This window comes from Pezoporus occidentalis, unplaced genomic scaffold (genome assembly GCF_034315485.1).
Source record: "Pezoporus occidentalis ecotype Australia unplaced genomic scaffold, CSIRO_AGI_Poc_V1 ctg58, whole genome shotgun sequence".
NCBI classification, from domain to species: Eukaryota; Metazoa; Chordata; class Aves; order Psittaciformes; family Psittacidae; genus Pezoporus; species Pezoporus occidentalis.
Window position 1 is genome coordinate 3280881 of NW_026915921.1, and position 22386 is coordinate 3303266.

Below are 22386 nucleotides of genomic sequence, written 5' to 3' on the forward strand. Positions count from 1 at the left end.
CAATCTAAACTTTCCCTGTTTAAGTTTTAACCCGTTACCCCTTCTCCTGTCACTACAGTCCCTAATGAAGAGTCCCTCTCCAGCATCCCTATAGGCCCCCTTCAGATACTGGAAGGCTGCTATGAGGTCTCCACGCAGCCTTCTCTTCTCCAGGCTGAACAGCCTCAGCTTCCTCAGCCTGTCTTCATACAGGAGGTGCTCCAGTCCCCTGATCATCCTCGTGGCCCTTCTCTGGACTTGTTCCAACAGTTCCATGTCCTTTTTATGTTGAGGACACCAGAACTGCACACAATACTCCAGGTGAGGTCTCATGAGAGCAGAGTAAAGGGGCAGGATCACCTCCTTCGACCTGCTGGTCACACTCCTTTTGATGCAGCCCAGGATACGCTTGGCTTTCTGGGCTGCGAGCACACACTGAAGCCGGCCCATGTTCATTTCCTCATCAACCAACACCCCCAAGTCCTTCTCTGCAGGGCTGCTCTGAATCTCTTCTCTGCCCAACCTGTAGCTGTGCCTGGGATTGCTCTGACCCAGGTGTAGGACCTTGCACTTGTCATGGCTAAACTTTATGCTTGAAACCCTTGTGGAGCAAGAGCTTTGTTATCAGGAGAGAAACTGATTCTTACTCTGTATAGTACTTCATCGCTAAAGCTGAATATTGTATTAATGCCATTTTAAGCATGTGGATCACAGAGAAAGCAACAAGATACAGAATTTAGAGAAAGCAGAGCTATTTCACACCTTCAGCAGTTACCTTCACATTTAAATGCTGAATTATATAAGGCTGGCATTTAGATGCAAAAATGTTCTCTTACCACTTCTCCAAACAACAGGGAAGTTTGTGTAATTATAGGAGATTTGCTGGCTGGCTTGCCACCTGCAGGGATGCCAAACAGGAAGGGGAACAGCCTTTGTACATCTGCAACAATCTGTGCACTGGTGAGTTCAGAGACAGTAGGAGGCAGGGTACTACAGTATCATTGTATGCTACACTAGTTCTGATAGCATTGCAAAAATAATAAAAGAGGTAAAGCTAATTCACTGGTCTTCTCTTGTGTGCATTTTTGACTTCAATGAGTCAAGCAGGTATTTCATTCACCAGTTATTGGAAAGAATGACGTGATAAAAAAGGCACAACCAAAATACAGCCAACCTTCTTCCAAATTCTTAACCCTGACTTCCTGCAAGCCCATCTGAGAGGCTCCACAGGTGAACTCTATCTAACTCAGGAAATGTTTCAAGTCAAACACATCCTACCCCAATGTGAATCATTAGAGAAGACCAATGACAGGAAAACAATTGAAAGTCTGTTTTTGCTCTTTGCACCATCTGGAAGCAATCTTCATATGCAGATCACATGAACTTAAGTTTTATAGGAGCCTTCTTCTCATCAAACATTATGTTTACCACAGTAAGCATCATGGGGAATTCTTACCCTGCATGTAGCCAAATAAAGGCTAACACAAACGACTTCACACTTGATTGCATGCAAGTTTATGTAATTCCATGGCTGTTCTCAAATCTGTCCCCTCAATAAGCTATTTTCCTGAGATTCCTATACCAGTAAGAAGACCATCAGCTGTGTTCCCTTACTGTGCTGCCCTGCTTCACAGAAGTTGCAGTTCATCTGGCTTACACTATTCTTTCCTTTTTTTCCAATCACCCTAACTGAACTACACCCAATTTGCCCCTTACCCAAGGGTTTATCTTCTTTTCGAAATGCCTAGTGCTAAATTCAGGACATGGTGTGCTGCTTTTGTAATTTTCTTCACAGTAGCTGGTATGGGGTTATGCTTTGGATTTGTGCTGGAAACAGTGTTGATAATTTGGATGTTTAGTTATTGCTGAGCAGTGATTACACATCATCAAGGCTGACTGGGTTTCCCATACTGCCCCACCAAGTAGGCTGGGAGTGCAGAAGGAAGGGGACACAGCCAGAACAGCTGACCTTAACGGACGCAGGAGCTATCCCATACCATATGGCGTCATGCTTGGCATATAAAGCTGGAAGAAGGAAGGGAGGGACATTCAGAGTTACACCACTTGTCTTCTCAAGTAACTGTTATGCATGCTGGAACTCTGCTTGCCTGGAGATGGCTGAACACCTGCCTGCACGTGGGAAGTGGTGAATGAATTCCTTTTTCTACTTCACTTGTGCATGTGGCTTTTGTTTCACCTATTAAGCTGTCTTTATCTTAATCCATGAGTTTTCTCACTTTTACTCTTCTGTTTTTCTCCCCCATCCCACTGGATGTTGGGTGGGAACAACAACAGTAAGTAAGTGGCTGTGTGGGGTTCAGTTGCTGCAGACCAGAGGCATGGGGAAAGACTCAGAGCCCACCATAGCTCCTGTGCTACTTGGCATACTGCATAACATGGTCTGTGATCCAGGAGTAAGGTACTGCTGCACTTACCAGGGTCACTGTTATCTATCAAGAGCTACTGCTTCTTCCAGGAGTGCAAAGAGAAGGGAGAACATGCAACACTTCAGACGTGCTCCTGGCACGTCAAACACATTCAGACCCTGCTTCCTCTGCATACACTGGACTGGAACATGTTGGATCAAAGTTAGGGTGTTAGAAAAGTGGCTTTGGAATGGTTTTGAAAGGTGTTCCCAGTGTCATCTTTCATTTCTCCTCTGCTTTGTCCTCAATTATTTCATTCCTTTGTTCTTCAGATTCCCTGAGCTCTTACAGAGTTCTCACACAGCTTACTCATTCTTATCCCTAGACCTCTTTGTCTTGCAATCCACTTCTATGTCATTGCTCTCACCTCCACATTTCAGATACTGAATTTTAAAAGTACTTTGCACTTGACAGATATGAATTATGACACTAGTTCAGTGACTGTTACTGGGAAATAATTAGGATTTCTGCTAAGTTCATAGAATGACTTAGGTTGGAAGAGACTTTTAAGGTCATCAAGTCCTACCATTAACCCAGCACTGCCAAGTCCATCACTAAACCATGTCCCTAAGTGCCACATCTACATGTCTTTTAAATACCTCCAGGGATGGTGACTCCACCACTTCCCTGGGAAGCCTATTCCAACAGTTTAACAGTTCTTCCAGTGAAGAAGTTTTTCCTCATATCCAATCTAAACCTCCCCTGGCACAGCTTGAGACCACTACCTCTTGTCCTTGTCAGACTTGGGCTCCAGACACTTCACCAGCTTCATTGCTCTTCTTTGGATGTACATTTAAAGTTAAGCCTTTTACATAAACTAACAGCAAACCATCACCCGCACAAGGTGCCAAGACATTCCTCTGTTATCCGATAAGCCAAGCCCTTCTACTCCAATGTTACTGTTACTCCTTACTTTAAAAATAAGAGGGAAAGCACAGGATGACCTACATAGCCATAAAAACCTACACTTACTGTGAAAACTTCCACAATGATTTCCCAGGGAGTTATTCTTCAATTTAGCACTGATTTTGAATCAGTATGAAAAACATGGACTAGAGGACTAGGGCCTGACCAAGAAACAAAGGATAACATGTAATATTATATCATAGTAACAGGGAGAAGACGCTGTCAGGTCAGGAAAGTGAAATCTCACCAGTTTGACTGATAGAGCCTCTGAGTCATAAGAAATCACAAATACTCCTGGACAATCTTGAAAAAAAAAAATCAGCTGATTTTCATGGTCTGAAAATGCTGCATCATGTACATTTGAACTCATTGAGGATCATGAAGAGTGCCCTAGGAAACAAAGCTTTTAAACTTTTCAACTTATACAAATGCACGCTAGTCAAGCCGAAACAAAATCCAAAAGTATTACATACTTTTACTACATACATGTAGTATGTTAATGACAAAACAAAAGAATGAGAAATGCAGAACTTGTAAATTAAATGGAAAATAAGATACATAGGAATTGGGAAACCCCTCCATACTGTACAGATCTTCATGCACTAGGCAGTCCCAAAGTCAGTCACATATTTGGTTATGTACATCAGCTTAAACGTAAGTGGAGGCATTTTATTACTGTATATTTTTCTTCTTTTTAATCTTCTGAGACTGCCTTAGTTCCTCAGTCCCATGAGCATATGGGCAGGATTCAGAAGGCAAAGAACAACCATCAGGATGATGAATGAAAAACCAACAGAGACGTGTTTTAAATGCTTCAGCTGAAAGGCGGCGCTTCACTTCAGGCTTAGTTTTCCTTGACGGTTTCTCTTTTCTCCAGTCACGAATATGAACTCTCCCATTTAGAACTAAGATTCAGAAACAAACAAAAAGCAGCTGTGAATAGACAGCCATGGGAATTATACTGGAAAAAATGCACAGTGACAGCCTGTGAATAAAATATATGTTCTACAAATGGATCACTCAGGCAAAACCAAACGTGCCACGTGCACAGGAATGGAAAGAACTATGTAACAAACCAAGATGATATAGACATGGTCTAAAGCAGAATTGATTGTTTTCCCTGTGAGATGCTTTATTGTGATGCTGAATAGTTTGAGGTACCTTTGTATCAACTTTGTAGACGCTTACTTCAAATACAGCAGTTAGGATCATTTAGACTAAAATCCTCTGAATTTAGACTACAAATCCTGACAAAGGAGTTTCAGCTTCAAGAACTGTAATCCTTCCTGTGTTCAAAGTATCCCACATTTGAAATGTGATTAACAGTAAAAATCTAGTAAGAGTTCTATTACTTTTTCACTACACAGAAATGCTTTTGCAAAGACAATGGTTTACTGACCCAAAAAATACACTGCACCAAGGAGATGAAAAGTCTAATCCTTCATATGAACCATCAGGGAATTATAGTTTGTCACTTTGTGCACTCTTTTAATTAATCTGCTGCATCAGGACCATAAACTGCACACACACATTTGGGAACCTTTGCCAGCTCCTTAAATGTGTGAGCAAAACAGAATAAAATTTAAGAGAGAAAGAAAAAAAAAGATTAAAAACAACAGTGAAAATGAGGAGGGAAGAATCTGCCATTTCTAAGTTGCCATGCTCTATTTTCATATTCTGCTTCAATCATACCTTCTGTATTACACACTTGCATCAGTTAACTGACACCATTGTGCATTCTGGTAACTGCTATTCCAAAGGTAACAAGTCAAATGAAAGCTTAGTATCACACATTTAGGCCTGGATGAAGTCATCCCTCAAGGTTTCCCTGTGATACACAAATTGATCTGAACTCATAGAAAGGCAATCCAGGAGTGCGTTCAGCTTTAACATCTCTCTCAAATGATGAAGAAAACTGAGCAGATCTAGTGCTATTTATGATCAAGTGTATTTTTAACTAGAAAACCAGACCTGTACTGGACAAGATGCCAGATCAAAAGAAACTGCCACAGATCAGCCACTCTAAGCCCCTTTTTGTGTGTGTGTGCATCCATCTGTTTTCCTTAAGTTTAAAAGAAATACACTTTAGAAAAAAATGGCAAAAAAGCTGCAGCCATGTTGTTCTCTGTTGCCTCTGGCATGAGCAATGTCCTCGTAGACCACTTGCTGATAGAAGTCACTTGTTATGGTGACATGGTGAAGGAAAGAATCAAACAGTCCCTACTGAAGCTCCATGGAGCTTCCATGTGATGTAAATTGCTAAGAAAGATATGGCCTTAATCCTAGTCTTTCTTCAGAGGTTATGTGCAGACAGCATCCATACCTAATTAAAATGCTCACTCCATTTAACAGGTTGTAAATCTATTCTACCTATCCCTAACGACAGGGAATCCAATTCAGACACATAATGAATGCAGTGTGACTAGCTCAAAGCAAACAAAAAATAAACTCCAAACAAAACAACAAAGACCCCACAACAAAACCCTCAAAAAAATCCAAACAAATGAAAACACACACCAAAACCCACACAAAACACACCACCACAATGGGGAAAAACACCCCAAACATACAAGCAACAAAATTATTGACAAACCCAGGCAACCACAGAAACTTGCTACTGAATTCTTTCTGCCATGCCACCATAGTCTATGTAAGCACATCAAGCCTCACAGTTAACAGATTCTCATGAAGACTGGTTTTATTTTGTGTCAGCACTTACATTGTGGATCTTGATAAGGCCAGACAGATATTGAAAGTGGTTAAAAAAACAAAACCACCACCACAGTAATTTTCCAGTTGTGTTTAACAGCATAGAGAGGAGACAAAATAAATTATTAAAGAAAACCAAACCAAAACTAAACCTCACTTCTTTACCTTCAAATACTTGATGATTGTTCTTGAGAAGTGTCTGCAGGCCTCCATATTCACTCTTCAGCCTTTTTAAAGTCTCTTTATGTAAGTGTTCTGCTACTTCTTTCAAGGAAAGGCTTTCTGCAATAAATAATGGTGTAGCTATTGAAATGTATACATATGTAGAAGTTAAATTTTCTTAGGACTTTATAAGTTAACAATTATGAGCAGAATCTATGAATTATTTACCAGTACTGCATCAACTTTGAACTCCTAATATTATGTGTGATACAATTTTATATGTATATTGTCTGTAAAATAGCAGGTTTCATTCTACAGGACTCAAGTCAGAATTTCCACAGTAAGGAATTTTTTATTTTCATCCTTTTTTTGTAGTACCAAGTAACCTTCATTGCAATAAGCACTGTTTACATGCACATATTTAGAGAAAAGAGAATGACTCAAGGAATATCCTGTAACAGTAACATATGACAAACAAGAAGTAAGTAAATAATAAAAATGGAGAAAAATGGAACGATGGTAGCGAGAATGCTTATAAAATTAACAACGTCTGCTCTTTTTCTTCCTAAGACTAAACTAAAAATTCCTAATCATGTCATAATCAAATGGCACTTCAAAGCACTTCTTACACGATTCTTACAAAATTATAGCTGCTATGTTAGAAAACTTACTGTTCTCCACAGATAGGTGTATATGTTCTGTTTTAGTACAGAGGGAGGAGCTGTGGGTTTGGTTTGGCTTTTGTAATAAAAATTGATGCAGGCCTAGTATTTAAGTGTAAAGCAAAAAAACCCACACCAATTCCAAAATATTCCTATAAGAATATATAATTCTTATAATTATAAACTTATGCTTTATTAACATCCTAGTGTGCAATAAAACATTGCAGAATAAAAAAAAAGTACCTTTAATTGCTACTGTACTGCTCATGGTATTGCCTAAAAACTATACGTCACTTGCGAGTACTGTGTGCAGTTCTGGTGTCCTCAACATAAAAAGGACATAGAACTGTTGGAACAAGTCCAGAGGAGGCCACGAGGATGATCAGGGGACTGGAGCACTTCCTGTAGGAAGACAGGCTGAGAAAGCTGGGGCTGTTCAGCCTGGAGAAGAGAAGGCTGCGTGGAGACCTCATAGCAGCCTTCCAGTGTCTGAAGGGGGCCTATAGGGATGCTGGGGAGGGACTCTTCATTAGGGACTGCAGTGATAGGACAAGGGGTAATGGGTTAAAACTTAAACAGGGGAAGTTTAGATTGGATATAAGGAAGGAGTTCTTTACTGTGAGGGTGGTGAGGCACTGGAATGGGTTGCCCAGGGAAGTTGTGAATGCTCCACTCCTGGTGGCGCCCAAGGCCGGGCTGGACAGAGCCTTGGGTGATATGGTTTAGTGTGAGGTGTCCCTGCCCATGGCAGGGGGGATTGGAACTGGATGATCTTAAGGTCCTTTCCAACCCTAACGATTCTATGATTCTGCAATTCTATTTTAGTAAGTTTAAAAACTATGTCAATGCATTGGAAAAAGACATCCTCTACCAGCAAAAGATAAAGAAAGCAAAGACAGTCTCACCTCCTTGATTCCAGGTATTTGTATTTCCATCACGCATATCAGAACATGAGTTTTGGGAGGCTGCATTTAACAGCAAGTTTGCCACACTGAGAACCACATCATCTACAAAATCCCGAGGGAGGGAAGCACAGTTTCTGATTTGTTCTACTTTTTCTCTGGGTTGAAATCCAGGCATCCAAATTGTACCAGCAGTCTTAGTCTCATTTTCAGGAAGTTCAGAGCTGGCTTCTTTGCACACATCAGAGTGATCCTTATGATTACATGCAACTTTTCTGTTACACATGAGCAGAGCACAGGTCTGATGAGTATTAATATACTGTGTTATCTGCTTGTCAATCAGAGCATGTTCTGCAGGTGGATAGGTCCTGCTTTTTCCAATAAGGCTTACCTATTTAGTAGAAACAGATAAATAACTATTTAAACAGTCTCCCATACACACGGCCTTCCAACGTGCACATGTCTTACACACAGGCTTCTAAATCCACCTACAGGAGATATCCATTCAAACTCAATGCTCATTAACATCTGAGGGTTTCTTGATTTTAGTCTCCAAATATTGGTGCCACAGAAGAAATCCAGTGATCAGGCCATAAGCCATCATGACACAAAAGCACAGAGTAAAGTTTACTTCTGGCCCTCAGATTGTTTATAAAATTAAAGCTGGATACCTCTTCCTACTCTGAGGACATTCCACTTTGAATTTCATGGACATGAAAAACAGAAAAATTAAGTTCAAATAATGCAACACAGGCAGCTGGGAAAATTAAGTAAAAAAAAAAAAACCAACAAAAAGCTTCACAAGTTTTCCATCCTGTAGCCTGGCAAAAGAAATAATCATAAAACCTTCCCTTTCTGAGTATTTATACTATCTCTGCAGAGCATACTGTCTCAAGTAACGCAACTGATCTTAGGACAATAATGAACAAACATCCGCATGTTTCAGACAGCTAGCAGCTTAAAGTAATAATAATTAAAAAGACAAAAGCCCTACATAGTCCAAAATTACCCTCTTTGTTGATGGAATTCTAAGGCAATCTTCCTCCACATTAAAGCCGCATACAAATCCCACTTGGGCAACGAAATCAAGATACTCTCTGTACTGGGTTTTCTTGCTTTGTCTTCGGCTGTATTTTCCATAGAAATCAAAGAAGCAACAGGGCAGCACAAAGTAGCGACAAGAATAGGAAGACCTACAAGAAGGATAACAAACTCTTGAACAGAATGTTGCTTCAGGGAATGCACATATTTAACAAATAACCCATTAGATACAATAATGGGAATTTTCATTAAGTGACAGCTGCATGAAATAGTATTTATATTTCCCTCTTGTAGTAGATCTATTATCAGAATCAAAAACACTGTTTCACAAAGTATTTGCTATAGCAAATTACTGCACCAAGTTGGGTTGCAAGACTACAGCTGCAGATATTAAGCTATTGCAGCTGGTTGCAAAGGGCACAATGGTTCAAAGTAAGGAAGAACCAACAGCAATTTTAAAAAACAAGCAAATAAAGAACACCACCCCCCCCACCCCCCCCACTACAAAACCAAACAACAGATTCACATCAGTTCTGAGGTTTGAACTTGGAAAGCAAAATGCTGTACTGAATTCTATAAGAAAGTAAACACTACATCTGTGCTTTTCCACAGGAAATGAAATTATGTAGAAATAATCAACTGCCATCAAAAGCAGCAAGGAAAGCAGATGTGGCTGCAAAGTAACAGTGTGCACCAAGCCCACATATGTAATTATGCTTTGGTTTGTTTGTTTAATTCCTTCCCTCGCACTTCCCTCCCTCTGAAGATACCTAGCTGCAATTACAGGTATCCATGGTGTTAATTCATCTGAATGATTTCCTATGAGCCAGTCAGTGTCTGGAAAGAGATGAGTGTCACCTGGCATGATTGTAGATTCCTAAAAAAAAAAAAAAACACCAAACCAAAACCAACCAAACAATACATTTAATGAATTATATTACAGGTTCCTTTTAATCCATTTTATTTGTTAATAAAAGAACTAAGCAACAATATAAAATTATACAAGCTTACAAACACAAGGTGAATGAGAACCACAGACACCAATGTTTTTCCTCAGTCTACAATTTTGCCAGGTTGTAATTTGTTATAGCTATAAAGCAGTAAGTTAGTGACACTGGTTGGACAAAGAGTGGAATAACAGTTTTGGTTAAGGTATCTGGCACCCTAAAGATGGAGTCTTGGGTGACATGGTTTAGTGTGAGGTGTCCCTGCCCATGGCAGGGGGATTGGAACTAGATGATCTTAGGGTCCTTTCCAACCTTGACTATTCTATGATTCTATTAAGTATCACATATTGGATTAGGATTGCTTGCCGTTCTCCTTCTGCTGCATGTATGCATGGACTTAATTTGGCAGAAAGCCACTATTTGGTATGTCTTACAGACCTAGGACTCACATAGCAACTAATCAGAACACAGCTTTACTATTACCTTCTTATTCACAGACTCTTCCCAAATCAAATCCTAATAGACAGAACATCATCCTTCACACCTAATCATTCAAGAAGAAACCAAACCCAGCCTAACACTTGCCATTCCACACCCTGCTGAGTTGCACCAAAACTACCTTACGATACATGCGAAATCAGGAGCAAAAACAGGAAAAAATAGGTTAAAGACAGAAGGTTTCTTTGGTGGGCTTTGGAATAGTATTTTGCTTCATGGAATTTCAATATATATGGATTGAGGAGGCATCAGCACAGAAGTCTTCCCATCACAGTACTGACTCGCAGAATAGTTTTCATACCTTGAACCAAGTTCAGCAAAGAAAGTACTTAAAAGATTTTGATACTGTGGAAGTACACATACTCTTCTGCAAAACCCTGTATGAATCCCAAAATAATTATGTGCAGATTTGAGAAAAAGTTTTAAATTAACTCTCCAGAGACCTTTAGGAAAAGCCCTGAAAATGATGCCCATACTCCTTCTATAGACAAAATGCATGTTTTACGAGTTCAAAATTCACATGTATATACAAAGTAGCATCTATATAGGAATTAAATAAAACCACCAACCAACCAAAAAACCTAAACAAGACCAAAAAACACTTACTAGAGAATTTCAGAAATCTTAAGACTACCTCGATTACATCCCAGTTTCCCCCTTCAGAAAGCACTATGTTAGGTGTTTTAAGTATTAGTATAGTGTATTACTGCTCCCCTTAAATACAATGTCTAACCATTTTTATTTACGTAGATATATGTTTAGATATTATATGTAACATTTCTTTTTGTCAGGTTAGTAGATGTTAAATCAAATGTTTGGTAAGATTTTCCTACAGTTGATTAAATAAATTACTCCTACATTACTGTTCAGTTTTGATTGTTCAATTTAGGCATAGAAGAATTATCAGTGCCACACTCCACATTTTGACAGTGACCTGTAATCAAATTTGTATTCACCATGTCTGACAGCAGTTTGGCAATGTGTAACGCCACCTGTTAAATTCATTTATATTGTTAGTATTGGCAGTGAGTGCCACAGATGGCAATATTCATCCTGCAACTCATGCTTTAAGTAAAAATCACAACTAAATTAGCTTTGAGTTTAACAAAAAGCTGCAAGTACGTGCTTTCTCCGACTGTGGCTCCTGTAGCTACTGGAGCCTTGAAAAACCATTTCACCCTTCCTGTTTGTTATATAACTCCTTCCCTCATAAATTAGTACTTTCTTTATATATATATATATATATATTGGATATATTTGTTTTGTGTCTGGATTTTTCAAGTGTTCTCTGAAGTCTTTTTTTTTCTTTTAAAAAAGACAAATAACACATGCCCTTTTGTATTTTGCTGCCTTATGCTGCAGAGAGGGACAGCTGATGCTCAGAAGTTTCCTTATGATTCAAGAAATATGAGAAACTGTAAACAGCCAGACCTCAATATGAAACGAATGTCCAAAATTCAACACTCTCCATAATACTGAAACATGGGCAGAAAAACAAACATATAAAACAGGTTTAGTATGATCAGAACTAACATAATATAGTGTAACAGTGAGACACTGGCACAGGTTGTCCAGAGAAGTTGCAGACGCCTCATCCCTGGAAGTGCTGAAGGCCAGGCTGGACAGGACTTGGAGCAATGTGGTCTAGCGGAAGGTGTCCTTGCCCATGGCAGAGGGTTGGAACTGGATGAGCTTTAAGGTCCCTTCCAACCCAAACCATTCTAGGATTCTATGATTCTGTAACACAAATGAAGGCTTACCACAGCTTGACGTTTCAGATTGTTTCTTGAAGCCTTGCAGTACAATCTGCTTGCAGAGTGCTGCAAAGGAATCTGTCAGTTTTGGCAATCTGCACCCAAAATGGCAGGGTGGCAAAGAGGAGGCTGCACAAGGCTGTGAAAGCTCCACCTCCCATCTGTGAAAACTGCTGCTCTTTTACTGATTTAACACAAAATATTAGCATTCAAAGATACCTTGAATTAACTTTTAAACAAAAATACTAGAAAACTACAGGTGGAAAATTCTAATATATTTGACGCTGCCAATTTTTGAGAGAAAAGTGAGGAATTTCAGGAGTCTAGAGAACAAGAAGCCATGAACCTCACCTCCAAAGGGCAACTGTTCATCAGTACCACACTTTGACAAGTATCTGACCAAGAACAGATGGAGTTAGTGAATACTCCAATGCTCACAAAAATGCTATGTGGAACTTGAAATGTAATCCCTCTTTCAGACTCATTTTCCTGTTCATTTTTTTATGAAGGCTATTATTGCTATTATTTACCGTAAGCTCAGTACAGCAGAGATTGGCTCCTCTGAGGTTCAACAATTTTGTCCCCAAGACAGCACATAGCACTAGAAGGTCAGAATCACTTTCAAGAATAAACTGTGCACAACTCTGGATATTAATACTTTTTAGGAGGTAGAGTGGTAGAAACAAAGCTGCTTAATACTGATCTTCCAGTAAAACCAAAGATTGTTTCTGGTGTGCATGTCTGTATATGCAGAAGGAAATCAAGACAGCCTTAGCTGAAAAATAAGGAAGTTGCAAATATACAAGTATTGCTCTCCTAATTCCCTTAACAATGCACAGTCCCACAAGATATATGGGGGTCATCATCCCAAACCCACAGATCACTTTTAGAGAACTGTCTGCAACCTCATTTGTTTGATTACATTTGCATCAACACAACCTGAAGCAATGAAGAAATGAATAAAGTTACAAATCAGTAAAATTGACATACATTTGCATAATACCTCTAAATGAGTTCCTGATCCATACATGTCCCATATTTTTCTTCTCCTCACATCAATTCCTCTACCTGAATGCTGAAATATTTGAAGAAGAAAAAGTATCATTTTTAAGTACTACATTTAGCAGAAACTGTCAAATAGCCTCACTAAATGAATTAATACTGACTTAATTCATTCATACTACAATTTAGACACATAATGAAACACAGCCTCACCATTTTGGGTAGAAGCTTTTTGTTTGCTTTTAAAATATCAAAACCTATCCCGAGGCGAGTATTGCTGTATCACCCACAGGGCTCAGGGAAGAGGGCTACTCTAAGCAGTTCTTGCTGGACAGACACCCTTCAGCTACTGAAGTCAATTAGCCTGCTGGAGTCCAAACACACCTTTCCCTGTGTGAACTGATGAAAAGAGGAAATAGGACTGGAAACTAAAGCAAGACATAAAAATGCATAAGTTACAGTATTTGGATTTCAGTAATAATGTGCAGAACTAACCAAAATCAGGTACCAAGTCTCATAAAACTCTCACACATGATTTCTTGCCAGTCAACAATGTTTGTCAGTGCTATAGCAGTGATGACCTAATGATGTACCAAAAGAAACCTCTACAGGTAAAACAGTGGTTTACAGCAGATCAAATTTTTCTGGCTACACAAAGATAGAAAACTTGTGCTAGGAGAACTTGGGACTTTTTCCTACTGCCAATGACATCTATTGATCAAATAGGAGGTAGTAATTTCCTAAATTAACACACTTAAACATGTTCTCCCAAAAGTGGAAAATACAATTTTCTGAAACAGACTCAACTTCACTGGGTTTTGTTCAATCTCACTTTCTTTGCTGTTTCAGAAACCATGCCTCAAGCAACTAAATTCTGCTGTTGCCACATTTTCACTCCCAAAAGCACATTACATTGATAGGCATTTTCACAATTAACAGATCACAGGATTGTTTCTAAAGATACAGAAAAACATTTTTAGGGCATGACAAGTAGAATTCAATTTCAATAAAATTAAGTTCATGGAAAGCATCTTGCTAGAGAGAATCTCCAGATTAAGATTCCCCATTCCTTTTTGCGTTGTCTAGAGCATAACTAAATTATGTAATCACTTTTTATTTTCCCTCTTAGTGTCTTACCTCTGAAAACTAGCCTGGAATTGAAGTGAATTACACTAATAAGAACAGTAAATAAGTGAAAGGTTTCTGAAGCTCTGCTAGAATTTTAACCTGGTAACTAAAGTGACAAAAGTCCTATTTTAGCAACATGAATTAACAATTTCGGCTATCTGCATGCCAGATAAAAGAAAACATAACAAGACTACTGATTATCTCTGGGTTTTAATTATTATTTAAAAAGCACTCTATTTACCCCTTCATTATTTAGAATATGAACCAGCAGACCATTTCCACATCCAAGATCTACAAATGACTGTTTCTTAGTCAACCCTTTTTCCTTTCTCTCTTCTTCCCAAAGAATCTAAGACAAGAGAAGAAAACATTTTAGACTTCTGCTCTCATCTCTCCTGTAAGAAAGCAGCAGAGGTTATCGGAAATTAAAGAAGAAAGCTTGAAGAGAATGCAGATGTGACAGAACATATTCCCTGTAGTCACAGAGAAAACAACTCGATACACGGGAAGAAAAAAAACAAGCAAACAATAAAACCACAAACTTTACAGAGAGGGGCAGTAATTATGTGATCATCAACTGACAGAATAGTTAGGGCTTAAGATCATCTAGTTCCAACCCCCCTGCCATGGACACTAGACCATGCCACCCAAGACTCCGTCCAGCCTGGCCCTGAACACTTCGAGGGATGGAGTATTTATTACTTCTTTGGGTAATTTGTTCCAGTGCCTCACCATCCTCACAGTAAAGAACTTCTTCCTTATACCTATCTTGCACTTTACATATGTAAGTTTAAACTCATTACCCCTTGTCCTATCACTAAAGTCCCTCATGAAGAGCTCCTCTCTAGCATCCTTGTAGGCACCCTCCAGACACTGGAAGGCTGCTATGAAGTCTCCACACAGCCTCCTCTTCTCTAGGCTGAACAGCCCCAGCTTTCTCAGCTTGTCTTCACATGGGAGGTGCTCCAGCCCCCTGATCATCCCTGTGGCCCTTCTCTGGACTTGTTCCAACAGTTCCATGTCCTTTTTATGTTGAGGACACCAGAACTGCACAAAATACTCCAAGTGGGGTCTCATGAGAGCAGAGCATAGAGGGGCAGGATTACTTCCTTTGACCTGTTACCATGCTCCTTTTGTTAGGATATCATTTTGATACCATGCTGCAGCCCAGCACACAGTTGGCTTTCTGGGCTGCGAGCACACACTGATGGCTCATGTTCAGTTTCTCATCAACTGACAAAGTATCAATCATTTTCTAAGTGCTAAGCACATCCTCCAATTTCTTCTGAGTCACCTGAATTTGAAATTAATCAAGGCTATACAGCCCTGGGCTAGACTGAGTGTAAATGTAAAGTAACTTGCTAAAACAAAGGCAGCCACAGATAAACAGAGGAAGCGGCAAGTAAACTTCAACAGTAAGTAACACCACAGAAACATTTATATCCACTGTATTAAAGAACTGGTGGCAGAGCTGAAAATAAAACCAAAAATGTTATTTGTAATCAACTGGCTATATATTGGCACATGTAACATTCTTCCAGTACCTAAAGGGCACCTACAAGAAAGATGGAGGGACATTTTACAAGGACATGTGATAGGACAAGGGAGAATGGCTTTAAATTAAAAGAGAGAAGATTTAGATTAGACATTAGGAAGAAATTCTTTACTATGACAGTGCTGAGGCACTGGCACAGGATACCCAGAGAAGCTGTGGCTGCACCATCCCTGGCAGTGTTCAAGGCCAGGCTGGATGGGGCTTGGGGCAACTTGGTCTAGTGAAAGGTGCCCCTCTCTGTGGCAAGGGGGTTGGAACTGGATGATCTTTAAGGTCCCTTCCAAACCAAACCACTCTACAATTCTAGGATTCTACTGAAACCCATAAACCCCACATCCTTTCTCTCAGCATCTTCCTTTTGCCTTGTATGCCTGTAATAACTTCAGGTCATTCTATTAAAAAAAAAATGCAACAAGTATAAAATGAAAATACTGATTTTCTGTAGGATAATTCTATTACTGAGCAACAGAAACTTATAGAATAATCTTAGGGAAGGCAGTTCCCTACCAGCAAGTAAGTGGCAATGGCAACATCTTCATAAACAAATTTCTCAGGATCTGTCACTTCAGGCCACACCTTCAAAAAAAGAAGAGAAAAATTATTTTCTGCACCATCTGAAATTACTTCAAAAAGTGCTCAATCTGGATACTCATCCACTTCAACAGGTTTCTGCACTTCACGAATGCTGTATGTTAATCTCATTTAAAATATACAGAAAATATAAATAAAGACTGTCTGACTTTGTGAGTCACACAAAAGAATTGTGGCATAAAGAATGTCTACTGTCATCCAATCAAGTAAACAGCTACAGCTGTTCTGTAATAGAGCATGCATCCTTTTGCTTGACTCAGAAGAAAAATACTTGTATTATTCCTGAAACACTGATAACATGAACATTTGCAAATGTATTTTCAAAACATAATAGACACAGAATTATCGTGGCACAACAGAACATGAAGAATCAAAATCTGAAGTAGGAAGACACAAAGTATCATCCCTATTTTGTGAATGAGAACCAAAACAAAGATTAAAACGCTCCAACACTACGCTAATTTTATTGCAAAGCTAAAGACAACCGTTACCTTTACCCAGAAGTCCAATTTTCCTCTAATTATATCTTTCTATTAGTGTAGAAATATCAACAATAAAACCTTTCAACATTTTCACAGTATGTTTTACAAAATCATTTCTAATTTTTCTTGCTTGCAGCTACAGTCTGCTGTATAGGCATTAATTCATACAGCAATTAAGATGATCACAGTAATCTTTCAGCATCCCCAGGGTAAACAATAATACAACATTGCCCCTCTAACTGAAACACATACTAACACAGCATCCAAATTTGAGTAAGTTTAACCTATTTGCTATCCAGAGCTGCTTCCAGACTAAGCTTTTGGAGAAGGAAGGGCTTTATGCTTTCTAGTGTGAATGACTTCATACACTGCTTGTGGATTTAGTGAAAGAAGCAGCTTCACTAAAACTACAAAAAATATAAGAAAGCATAGGAAAACATATTAATACTGCATTTACTAAATTTACCTTTACCATCTCCTTGTACTTTTCTTTAAGGTCTTGATAAACCTTGCTGTATTTTGCTACAGAAATGAGCGAGAGTGTACTTTTAAACTCACTGGGCTTTTGCTCCACAGACCATTTAGCCAATTTGGACAAAAGCTCATTTTCAAGCCATGCTAGTTTGGGGTATGCAATTCCATCTGAAAACCAGTCTTCTGGAAATGGAGCTACAACAGAAACAGACCTTTAAAATAAAATAAGAACTTCGTATAAATATAGGATATTTCATAATTTCAGCTACCTCAGAGAGAATACAATGATTAAGTGGATAAAAAAAAGTCAAATCAAAAATATAAAAGTAGACTGGAGAATAAGAAAATACATAATACACAAAACCAAACAGTGAAGTTACTGAATAACGGAACAGTCTCCCCTGAATTTTGTTAGCTTAATATCTGCCTATTCAAACACTGCACGAGACTTCTTGCTGCATTTAACACATAGACCAAAGCTCGCATATGATGAAAAACCCGATTTAGCAAAATGTCCAAACACTAACTAGTAGAAGTGAATTAATAAAATTTTCATGAAAACAACAAGAAAATTTAGAAGGAAAATATATCAGTTGGTATGTTTGATTATTTCATCATCTCCAGCTTTACTCATATTTCACTAGAGCTATGCCTGCAAATGCTCAGGACCAAACTGCAATGGTCTATGTTTCAATGACTGTAGCTCAGTAAGTTCACAGCAGTTCTAGTCTGACCCTCAACCTTATCAACACTTTCAGAACCTGAGCTCTCACAGGCATAGCTAGTTCCTCATGATCAGAATACGCATACTTTTTTCTAGACCCCACGAGTACATTCAATGTATACATTCAAAGTTGAAACAGATTTGTGTTGTTTTGTGTATTGTAGATGTTTAACAATCACTACTGTCACTTACTTAATCAAGCAGGAAATTACCTAGATACCAATACTAAAACATGGTGTGATCCTTGCCATGACTCGGGGTTTGCTTCCTCTCTTGCCTCCAGCACTTACCATTCCTCATCTTTTATGTACACAAGTTGAATCTGATAAATATTGCACTTTTTAATCTTGTATTTTCCTTCACTGTTTTCCTCCAAGGGCAGAAAGGTCACAGTTCCATTGTAAACATCTGAAAAGATACATAAATAGTGATAGGTTATCCCATGGTTCAAACCATTCTTTTTAGCACCAAAACAAACTTTTATCTCTTTTCTATGTTAAGTGCAAATTAGTGAAGCGATACCTATGACAACACATGAAAAATCACAGTGCTAAGAATAAATCCATTTCTTGGTGTGCCTGACATTTAAAACTACTATCCTGTTTGCATTCCCAAAATTTAGCATTCTGCTGCATGACGTTTTCAGAACATCCAAGGCTGACTGCTGAGACCATTTTCTTTAAACCTATTTCAATAAAGTAAAAGCTAGACAACGAGATTTTTCTGCCACAAAATTGGTGCCTTCCCCTGCCCCACAGTGAATCCAGAATCCTGGGAAGCACATCCCAAATTAACTGAAACCCCAGTATTAGATTAATAAAAACTGAAAACTAAAAAATATCAGTTCAGTATTACTAATTAATATTATTAATATCTATCATTTTTGCCATGTTTAAGCATGGAATCTATTTATTGTGTGAACTATTCTACAATTATAATTGAGCAAAGATACCTTCCTCACTGTCATTCAGCTTTTCCAAACAGAGTTCATGGATTAGGCACTGTAAAAACCACATTATCTATCCCTAAATTAGTATCTCATAACTCTGAAGGCAGATAATCTGATAAGATCTGGTTTTAGGTGAAGGTGCATATATTACGTTAACATGTTATGTTCAGCAACAACACTACTGATCTTAACAGTATTAACCACCTGCAGAATAAAATGTTTATGTCCAGTGACAGATTCTAAAACTAGAGATTCTGGAAGAGTTGAAATGGGCTGACAAACAGCTGGCAATGCACTTGAGTGCCTGTATTATATTTCAAGAAGATATTCTGCAACTTTGCCACATTTCATTCTTTAATATCAATCATACACATACTGTAAGTAACCCCTACACAATTAAAAAGAAAGACTGTGTCTTTTTGAAATAACTTACAAATAAAAAGGCAACTGCAGCAGAGTATGAATTGCATGATAAAGCCTAGTACTCACATGCTGATTCATTTTTAATCTTAATAACTTATTCCTATATCCTTCCTATAAAGTGACTGTAAAAGCATTCACTTTTACATATTTTATGGCACATATGTATGCATTATTGCTTTATAAAACACTTGCAAAATCTTTTAGGTGTTTATCCAGGGTGACTTCTTCAGAATACCTTGCTCTCATTTTTGAAAACATCCTGACAAATGCAAATCTTCAAACCAAGAATGCTGCATTGGCTGAGTAATCAAACTTCAGTGGACAATTTTCTGAGACAGGAAATGATAAATTAGCAATAGAAAAAAACATTAAGTCTATCTTGGCCTGTCCTTAGTTAATTCCCTCTCTTTCTTTAAATTTTGCTTTTAAATTTGATTTTTACTAATTAAATTACTCTCCCAAGCTTTTTGTTACAGATAGGCTCTCTAGATGTAGCTCAGGAACATCTTAACATCAAAAGAAAAAAAACATACACTTCCTTTTGATTTGAAGGCATCAAATAATTTTAGGCCCCAAGAGCATCCCATAAATGATTACAGGTCTTTTTGAATTGTAAATTTCATTGCTTCCAGAATTCTGATTCTTTTCAAAGCTTTACTATAAGAATTTACTCCCCATCCCTACTTCTCCCCAAATTTATCTTAAAAAGGTGTCAACTTCTACCTTACACGTTTCTTAATGAGTAGGATTTACTGCAGCATATTACCATCATACAAGGTAAAAAACCAACCCAACCAAAACAAAAAAAAAAATATTTAGCTTCATCTTTTAAGCAATACTAAGTAATAACACAAACAGCTCAGCTTGCTCAGACAGGTGCCACAGCTGCCTGCTTTTTTCATTAAGTGCATTTCTAAAGGCTACCATCATTAGGTGTGCACCACAAGCAGCATTTTTTGTATGGGCAGATTACTCAGGGCAGAAGCACGCAGGATGACAGCCCTTCTTGCTTCTTCAAAGAAGACAAAAAGATGAGCAGTCATCTACACCTCTTCAGGAGCAGAGTACTTAGCTTCCCTAAATGCTTTCCTCATCTCAGCAGCACCTTACACATAACACATTAGCTCCCCCTTTACTCTGCCTCGCTAAGGCTGTAGACGGGGTTGTTTAAACAGGATTCCTACAGGTGTTTGGTCTCTGTAATTTGCATTTCAACTGTTCACACTTCCCAGCACTACAGAAAGAAAAAAAAAAAGAGGTAAAAATAATATCTAAGCACACGACAACAAGTCTGCACTCTCACAAGTAGAAACAAAGTGGTTTCCATCTGACTTGCGAGACAACCTAGGCCGGGCCCGCAGCAGACACCGCGCTCCAGCATGGCGGTGCCCCCGCTGCCCTCCGCCCTCCCTCGCCGCCGAGCTCCCGCTCACCTTGGACCGCCAGCTCCTTCATCGGTGGGGCGGGCGGACCGGCGGGGCGCGCCCGGGGCAGCAGCGTCCTCAGCACGGCTCGGAGCTCAGCGCGGGGGTCCGGCCAGGCCCAAGGCGTGACAGGCGGCGGCAGACGCCCATGCTCCGGTGACAGCTGGGCGCAGACCTCCCTCCAGAGCCGGCCCAGCTCCGCAGCCCCGGCAGACGCCACTCGCTCCCCCTGTTCCTCGCTTCCCCATACGGCAGCGAAGGAGGACGACTCTTCCCCGCCCTCCCCAAGCGCCACCGTCCCCTCCACCTCAATGGCGGCGCCGCACAGCCGCCTGTTGGCCACCTGCGGCTTCTCCAACCACACACGCACCGCGGCCCAGAAGCCGTGAGGCAACGCGGCCCCGCCATCCCGCACACCCACTGCCCGCACCAACCCCATCGCCCGCCCCGCCGCCGCTTAGGGGTAGGAGGCGGAGCGCGTCGCAGGCTGCTTCCGTCAGTTCCTGAGGCGGGGACAGGGACGGGGACAGCAGTAGCACAGGTAAGAACGGCGTCCTTGCCGCCCGGGTCGCGGTGTTGAAGCCCAAGCGGCGCGGCCGCGGGGTGTCCGCCTCACGGCGCAGTCGCGGCGGGCGGGCAGTGCCTCCCGTTTACCCTCCCCGGGAGCCGCAGCGGCTGCCGTGTGGGGCGCGTTAGGTAACTGCTGTGGGTGCTGCAGGTGGGAGACACGGGGCTCCGTCCTTGTCCAGAACGAACGTGGGCTAGGGCACTTACTGTGCTTACAGCGTGTGTTTGAGGGAGAGCGGTATCGTTGTGCTAATGGCTATGGTACATCAGCATAAAAACACCTTCTTGAAAGCGGACTCAAGCTTGGGAGGCACCCATCTGCCCGGTGCTAATGGAAACAAATCTCGGTACGTTTTTCGTAGTAAAACCGGTACATTAGGTGTTAGTTTTCTTTCTGAGGAGGAGTGAGGCCCCGTTCCGAAGTGGGGCAGTTACGATAGCGGTTGTGCAACGAAACCTCAAGGACTCTTAAAGTGATTTCTTTCCCTGCCTTTAACTTAATCCGATGTTGTCTTTCTCAGGGCAACTGCTGTCGGTAGCTTTTAAATTTCATTTTTCTAGCGGCTCTGCATTTGCGAGTGTTTCTGGCAGCAAGATGGCACAATATCGGTATTGAGGATAATTAACGGTAATACACTGCAAACGAAAGTACTCGCTCGTGATTTGCACGTTGGTGTTGTCCTGTCGTGAATCTGAGTTCCTGGCAGGAGCACCTTCCACGTATAGAAGTTTTCGACTCGGCATTTCCAGTGAAGCTGCAGCAGGTCTCAGCAAGTTGCAAATAACATGAGTTAGTAGTGCCACATCCCCAGGCAGAGGTTGGAGTATCAGTGCAAGGCTGCAGTTAACACTGATGTCATTCCTCAGGGCAGTCTTTCGCTACTTTCCTGTTGTAACTGCCTGCTTTGGTTTCCTAATTAGTTTTGAAACTGTTTGCTTGGAGCCAAATTATGTTTGTGTGAGGACAGACAAATTCTTTTTTTGAAGTACAGGATCCTTTTTCACAAGCACTTATGTTTTCTCATTTGAGCAATCTCAGTGAGTTACAGTGTAAATAAAGTTAGATGCAAAACCTGCGATG

The 22386-nt window shown here is 40.0% G+C and overlaps 1 protein-coding gene across 5 annotated transcripts; it reads right to left on the reverse strand.

Annotated features, from left to right (window-relative positions):
* Positions 1–3623: 3623 nt before the first annotated feature.
* Positions 3624–21236, reverse strand: TRMT44 (tRNA methyltransferase 44 homolog). Of its 5 annotated transcripts, none has more exons than XM_062638749.1 (11): positions 20748–21235; positions 18233–18350; positions 17211–17430; positions 16179–16247; positions 14358–14465; positions 12990–13061; positions 9558–9664; positions 8756–8939; positions 7750–8137; positions 6186–6302; positions 3624–4216 (listed from the first exon to the last, which is right to left on the reverse strand). In XM_062638749.1, the coding sequence occupies exons 1-11, from the start codon at positions 21175–21177 to the stop codon at positions 3984–3986; spliced, it is 2046 nt and encodes a 681-aa protein (XP_062494733.1). In that variant the 5' UTR covers positions 21178–21235; the 3' UTR covers positions 3624–3983. The 5 variants fall into 5 exon arrangements, with proteins under 5 accessions (XP_062494733.1, XP_062494738.1, XP_062494736.1 ...); XM_062638754.1 differs by lacking the exon at positions 20748–21235 and adding an exon at positions 18895–20102; XM_062638752.1 differs by lacking the exon at positions 14358–14465 and having other exon boundaries at positions 20748–21236.
* Between the last annotated feature and the right edge of the window lie 1150 nt (positions 21237–22386).